At 32.9% G+C, this 7,660-nt stretch overlaps 1 protein-coding gene across 1 annotated transcript; it reads right to left on the bottom strand.

Moving 5' to 3' along the window:
- Positions 1-912: 912 nt before the first annotated feature.
- On the bottom strand, positions 913-1,709 carry LOC108970290 (anther-specific proline-rich protein APG-like). The gene is made up of 4 exons (XM_018935596.1): positions 1,632-1,709; positions 1,450-1,576; positions 1,134-1,388; positions 913-918 (listed from the first exon to the last, which is right to left on the bottom strand). The coding sequence occupies exons 1-4, from the start codon at positions 1,694-1,696 to the stop codon at positions 913-915; spliced, it is 453 nt and encodes a 150-aa protein (XP_018791141.1). The 5' UTR covers positions 1,697-1,709.
- Between the last annotated feature and the right edge of the window lie 5,951 nt (positions 1,710-7,660).

Here is a 7,660-nt window from a genome sequence, read left to right as displayed (position 1 = left end):
AAAAGCTATTTTATTATCCAATACCAAAATGTATGCAATAAAATCATACAATACTTTTTAATAAAATACTTTTACTTTTACTAAATACTTTTAATAAAATATTGATATATCTAACGAATTTCGTGTACGAGTTGCTTAATTTATAAAAAGTCAACTTAAGTCACAAAWGTCGACTATCGGGGTTGATTAATTGACTTCCAGAATCGAAAAACTAGAAGTCAATTCCAAAGTCAAAAATCTATTCCGCTTGCGCTCTTTCCATCCCTAACATAAAACTTCTTGTTTTGTTATTGAAGATATGAAAACTAGCTGCCAGTATTGCTTGTTTTTCATTCACAATAGATTAAAATTGGCCATTTTTAACAATGTTGCCAAGTAAGATGATCGATTGTCGCGTTACATGATGAAGCCTTTTCCATACTCACCAAATCAACCAGTGTTAGAAAAAACATTTAACTATCGTTTATCCAAATGTCGTAGAGTTATAGAGAATGCTTTCGGTCAACAAAAAGCCCGATTTAGAAAAATTGGCAGAGGTTTACCGGTTGCTCCAAAAAACGTTAACGTTGTTATACATGCATGCTGTATTTTGCATAATTTTCTAAAAATTGAAAATGATGGAATTCCTTCTTCATGGATCCAAGATGCTGCAGAAATAATTACAGAAATTCAACCACATCACACTACAAGAGCTGGGGAAAATGATGTAACAGCATCGGCTATTAGAAATGCAAAGCTCTGAGTTTTCGTGAGTATAGATGTATGGAGTAGCAGAAAACAAATATTAGTACACATAATTGCAAACATCCATTTTTTAAAGAGATCATTTTTTATTTAAATTCATTTTTTTTTTGTTACATTATATAATGTTTTAAGACTAGAAAATAACAAAACATTTCATTAAATAATGGTTTAGGACTAGAAAAAAACGATAAAATTATTTAATTTCATTGTTTTATTTTTTTGGATAACAAAACATTTTAAACTAGAAAAAAAAAAACGATAAAATTATTTTAAACTTAAAGTTTCTCTGCGATTTTCTCCATAAGGGTTAAAAATCTTTCGGATAAATTACTGTGCTGTCGAACAGTCTGAATTATTTCCTTTGAAACGTGCTTTGTTTCATCCGCAACCCTTTCCAATATCTCAGTTTGCTTATTTAAAACCTTTAACAATTCGGCGCTAAGATTACGCTTTCTTGTTGCAGATGAAGGTAATGGTGACGGCATCGGACATGATGGTGATGGTGACGGCAGCGAAGGTGGCAGCGGACATGATGGTGATGGGGATGGCAACGAAGGTGACAGCGGACATGATGGCGATGGTGATGGCAACGGAGGTGATAATGATGAGTTGGACGGCGGCAACAATTGGGATAATGTTGAATTCTAAAGAAATAAACTTTATAAATGCATGTATTTATATAAATAAAATAAATTTGTTTTTTACCTCGGAATATGTCTCTATATACAAAGCCGAATTAACGGCAGTGCACCCTACTATGCGATGCACAGCATTATAATGCTTCCTAGGTGAGGGACTACCACCAGAAGGTCCAACTTTGGTTTTCTCCTCTCTGAATGTAGAGTTATTAATGTGTTAAAAGAAATGTAATTATTGAAAAAACTCACCTGGATTTCTTTGTCAAGTTTTTCACTTTGCAGTGAATTTCATCGGCGGTGTATTTTTGTGCCATTTCATGCGAAATCTCATTATATATATGAGCATTTCSCTTTGCACGCCGGAGGTCATGGGAACGTGCCTCCCACTTTTCCAGCAGCTCCAACTCATTTTCTAAAGTCCACCCTGAACGCTTTTTTCTGCCAGCCATCTGAAATTAAAACAAAGATAATAATTTTCGTTTAGAAGGCAATGCAAAATACTAAAATTACTTACTTTTTATCTTTAATCGTCGCTTTTCCAAAATATCTTCGTTTACATTTAAACGTAAAATGGCTGCCACTGTTCTTATTTTTCATTCACAATAGAATACAGCTGTCAATTACTAACAATGTTGAGAGTTATGTTTGGATTCAGCAACGGAGTTAGCTGTGGTAACTCCTGAATTAATCCCGAAAAATGCAGATAATCCGGTTTAACGCTGCCGTCTGTCGGGGCTATTACTCTTTAAAATTTTCAGGATTAAACGGAGCAACGGAGTTATTTTCACTAACTCCTGAATTAATCCGGATTAACTGCATTCATGCTATCTTCTTAAACTGCCTTCTAAAACTTTCTTTTTTTGCAGATTAACAAGTGATTATAGTAAGTTTACGAAAACGACTAGACGTTGCTGGCCGTGATATCACACGATATCTGTTTAAGGTGTACAAAGGCACTTATTACATACATTAGTATAAAAAGAAGTAAGGAAAGCCTAAGTTCAGGTACAAGCGAACATTTTGTGCTCTTGCAACTTTCAGGAATCAAAGCAAAGGAAATACTTTAATATATAAAACGTTAACCTGAGGATCGAAATCCAAGCAATTTCATATACTTACTATATACTATGTATAACTTATATGCTGACAGAAACATAAGGTTTGTTAGAAAAACGAAAACCATTATGTGTAGTATATGGAAGTTGTGGTAGTTTCAACCAGATTTGATCTATTTTTCCCAATACCACATGTTCTTAACATGTCACATACTAAAAAATTAATCATATAGAGTAAAGTCAGTCGGACGTTCGAAAATCCTTATTTTATTATTAAGAGAAATTTTGGTATTTTTGGAAAATCAATATAAATCTAACGAAAAAATACGTTTATTATTATTTACGTTAAAAGATAATAGAAGGAAATAAAAAGCAGTAATTGATTGTAACGCGGAAAAAGTGTACGAAAAAGTTAAGAATATTTGAAAAATGGATAGCAAACTGAGCGTTGTTTATTTTCTGCCATCTGAAAATATTAAAACTTTTTTTTGTTAATATACTTGCAAATAATTTAATTAGCAATATAAAACTGCTTACCTTTGATGCTGTAAACGCAAAGGTGGCAGCAACTTCAAGCGACATCTGTCTAAAAATAGCAAAAATCGGCCATGTTTGAGCAGTGTTGTCTACTCAAATTTGGTAAATTTAGCTAAATACACGAAATTCATGGATAATATGATACGAGACTCTTTGATTCGAGAGAGAGCTGTCAAAACTCGAATTTTTTATAACATTTGCCAAAGATGCCACTGCTGAAAAATATTAGATTGGATATTTGATAAATTGTATACAACACTAAACTAAACTCTTCGAAAATGCATACATATATAAATGCTAAAATGCAAAATCATGAATTAATTTACATTATCATTTATTTTGCCTAAATAAGTTCGCACAGCTCAATGAAATTTCTTTTCACACTAATTTCGTTTTACTTCTGGCTTCCCGCCTTTTCTGAAATCAGCTGATCGAAATTCCCTTATCTCCTCGCTGTCAAGTAATCAGGGAACGCGTTTGAGAGAAAAATGAGAGCCAATGCTAAAGTCTCAAATCATATTATCCATTACACAGATTTCGGGATCTTACGAGCGCTTAGCATATTGTAACCACTAAAAAGGAAGATAAAAACTGCAAATGTGAAACTCACAAAATTTTATTTTTAAAGTTGGGTAGAGATAAATCATTAATTAAAAATTTTGTCACAAAATACATTCTAGTAATAACTAGCTTTGCGTCAGTCTTCACAACACAAGAAGGGCCTTATATCTTTTAATTTAGTAAAAAATTTCTCCTACACCTATTTTATGACAATTTCTGTCAAATTCCTCAATAAATTTTATTTCTAAATTATTAATAAATGCAACAAATTCTTCAGGCGGCTTCACTAAGTTGCATTTATCGATCTGGTTTTGGTGTATGAAGATGAATTCATTTGAATTTCATATTCTAAATAAGGTAATGACAGGACACATGTGTGCGTTTTAGAAATTTTCATATAAAGGTAGCCGCAAAAATAATTAAAAGCATTTTCCTTTAAAAAGTTAATTTCTAAACTACTATCTAAAGTAGTAGATGTAACAATGGAGTGTTCGGGCCTTGGTAAACCCTAGAAATCCTGCCAAGAAAAGTCACTTATAGCGAAATCATTGCACACATTAAGAAGAACATTATGGCTTTGTTCTGAAATAACAGTAGCTTCGGGTTCTAAAAGCGGCTCACTTTTTGTTACGATATTTACGTAACGTAAACCTCACGACTTCCTAAATAAACTAGAGAACCTGAAAGGTGTTACTTTAGTACCTCCCCTACTACTAATCTGACCAAAAAAATGTTGTAAGCTGTCCTGACATAGTCGTCTTGTCTTTAGGTAAGGAAATCCTGAGTGTGACAGCAATCGCCAAACCCGTCTTAAACTATTAATATTAATTAACCACCCCTTGATAAAATTGAAATTATGTGTTGTGTCGTTTAATAACTCATCTACAACCCGAATTGTTTTTAAAACTTCTTCTGCCTCATCTAAAAACTGGTTTTGCTCTGGGGAACCTTTAAAAACTTTTTAGTGGAACAATGGTCTCAGCAAAACTACTATTAAAGATATCGAATAATTTATTGAAAAAATTAACGAAATCCGCGGTATTAATAAAGCTCATACTCTTTGAGCTTAAGGCTCCCGATCTGTAAAGAGAAAGCATACCAGAAGCTACCGTATTACTTAACACTTGGGACGCGAATTTTACTTTCATTTTTTGTAGGGTATTGGGGTAAATATGAGCATCGGTTAATTTACGCGCACACCGATAACTCGACTTAGAGTCCTGTTTATTAAAATGGACTACATCTGACCAACATACGCGACTATTTTTAAAATAAACTGGTCACAAAAAAGTCACAAGAAACTAGTCCTATATTTTGAAGTTGGGTAAGGACTTCAAGAATATATTTCTTAAGGACATCCCCTTAAATGAGCCTCTAACAAAAAAGTAAGTTAACGGATGGGACCAAGGTTCCCCAGGTATGCACTTTTGTTCGAAAGAAAATCCCTTACTCCTAATTTGTAAAGACTTAATGCTACTTTGGGTGCAAGCTGGGAAACGAAGCCAATCTGCGACAAAATTATGTAACGTATTTTCCGAGAGAGAACTAAGTTGGCGCTTTAGATAGCGTTAAGCAATTGACGACAAAAAAAAAAAAATACACTCACAGCTAAAGTTGTAAAAAAAACTATCATATCGCGGACCGTGATTTTGGCGATTACTATTTAAAAAACTACTCCTAATACAAGCACCTAACTGAGGAGGAAATTTGCTGCAAATTATCTCAAGAGTATCTGACTTTGTTCTCAACATTTCCCTACAACTTTCTAATTCAGTTATCATTTGAACCAACTGAGCTTTTACATTCCTATTCACATAATTTTATTTTTAAAATCTTATTCTCTTCCCTAAATTTTTTTTTCCTATCTGTCCCTGCTCCTACCTGTTTGAGCTTCTTTTTACTTACTCTTTAGTACTTCCTCCTCAAGAAGTGGCAAAGGCTCTAAAATATTATCGCGGTTTTCTCTTTCTAAAAGCGGAAGCAGCTGCCTCGGTGCACCGTTTGCATTTGAGGCAGATCCTTCCATTTGGGGGAAAAAAATCTTCTACGCCCATTTCAATTGAATTTTCCAAAAAAGCATTTAATAGCATAAATATTGGCTCAATAATTAAATTGATGTCCGGAACTGCTCTATAAATAATATAAAAATGGCTAATATTTTTTGAAATACTCACGTCTCAAAAATTTGCACTAAAAACACATGTTATTTCTCTATGTTTCACTAATTTGTTTTACGTTTTTATATGTATCTTTAAATATACACTCTAAGCATTGAAATAAGCTCACATTTCACATTCATTTTGTAAATTTTCAGCTAAATTCAGTAATTTGAAAATCACTTATCAAATTTACGGCTGACAAGTTTATAGTGTTTATATTTACGAGGAAAACTTGCTTTGACACACCTTCAAAACCAAAAGTGAAGGATTTTTCAGCGTTTTCTTTGTTTGTACTTTCGAGTGTTTCTTTTTTCTTTATTAACTATAAAAAAAAAGATTTTTCAAGCTAAAATTGAATATGTGAACACTTTTCCAGTATACAATGGTAACTCGACATACGAGTGCCCCAACATGCGAGTTTTTCGAGATACGAGCCGACGAGCAAGTTATTTTTTGCTTTTAGTTATGGGCGAAATTCGAGATACGAGTGGCCTGAAGCTGTAGCTGAAAGGATCTATGAAAAATTGGAACCCGGTGTTTCAGTAGAGGAGGAGATTGTATCTCTGGGTAAATCCATGGGTCTAAAGGTGGAAGAGAGAGAAGTGAATGTGCTCATCGGGGAGCACACCCAGGAACAGACGACTGAGGAGATACGAGAGTTACAGTCACAGCAGCATACTGAGGTTATGCAAGAAATTGGTTTTGAGGAGAGATAAAGATAAAGGAGATCTTAGGAATGTGGGAGAGAGTTTCACAGTTCGTGAAAAAAAAAACACCCTGAAAAAGTGGCAAAATGTCGTGCATCTGACCTTTTTAATGACCTTGCCTAACTCATTTCCGGAACATTCTGAGAGGGAGGAAGAAACAAATCTCCTTGGACATGTTTTTTTTTCTAAACGGCCTACAGGTGAAAGCGAAAAAAATTTAGTGAGAAAGGCAAAGACCAGTGAGAATATCTAATTTATTTCTTTACATTCTCGTTTTTGTTTTTGTGTAATAAATATTTGATATTCATAAATACGTTTTTATAATTCAAAACCACGTAACAAAAATAACGGGGGTGACATTTTCTAAGTTGGAACGGATTAATGGTAGTTCAATTGTTTTGTATGGGGAAATTTGCTTCGAGATACGAGTAATTCAATGTCGAGGTACCACTGTACATATATATATGAATATATGAATAATATGTGATTTATATTTAATAAACACAGATAAGTAAAATCGTGTAATAATATTATAACATTATATATATATGATTGTAATATAACATTTTTATATACATTTACAATTTTATACAGTAATAAAATCATCTCACAATATTATAAATTGTTTATTATATTATTATATAATAATTTATAATTGGGTTCAGAGCTTCTGAATTTTTCTATGTTCACATCTTTTGGACATCTAGTCCAAATGCCCGGGTTAACTGAAGTACTTTCGCGTATTACTCCTTTCTGCGTCAAAAATAAAAAAATATATTGAGTTTTTATTATAGAGTGGGTATATTTGTTGGTTATCATGCACTCATATTGAAACAAAATTTGAATATTCGTACTGTACTTGTATGCTTTACACTTTATTACGTAATATTATTATAAAATGTTACTAATACATACATATGTATATATGTATATTATCATATAATATTACTAATACATGTACTTATATAATATTATTTATTTGCTTAACAAATTTAAAAAAGAAAATATCCATATGCATGATTAGAGGAATTTTTGCGAAAAAGAGGAATTTCAGCGAATTTCCTTATCATCACATGGCAGCGGTGCAGGTTCGACCAGAGAACGTAAAGTATAGAGAAGGTGCAGGTTCGACTGCGAACATTTGTTAGATTTCGGCTAAGGAATTCGCCGCATTTGTTAACATTGTAGGTCGGCATTCGCCTCACAATTTTAACATTTTTTACAATTCTCTCACATATTATAACAGAGAATATGAAGAG

Source organism: Bactrocera latifrons, unplaced genomic scaffold, assembly GCF_001853355.1.
Source record: "Bactrocera latifrons isolate USDA-ARS-PBARC rearing strain unplaced genomic scaffold, ASM185335v1 scaffold_1063, whole genome shotgun sequence".
Classification (NCBI taxonomy): domain Eukaryota; kingdom Metazoa; phylum Arthropoda; class Insecta; order Diptera; family Tephritidae; genus Bactrocera; species Bactrocera latifrons.
The sequence above is the reverse complement of the archived record's forward strand: the minus strand, read 5'-3'. Positions and strand labels throughout refer to the sequence as shown.

Coding starts and splice junctions, on each gene's coding strand:
- LOC108970290 (XM_018935596.1), bottom strand. CDS start 1,696: ATGGCACAAAAATACACCGCCGATGAAATTCACTGCAAAGTGAAAAAC. Junction 1,577..1,631: donor AACTTGACAAAGAAATCCAG/GTGAGTTTTTTC, acceptor CTCTACATTCAG/AGAGGAGAAAACCAAAGTTG. Junction 1,389..1,449: donor ATATAGAGACATATTCCGAG/GTAAAAAACAAA, acceptor TTATTTCTTTAG/AATTCAACATTATCCCAATT.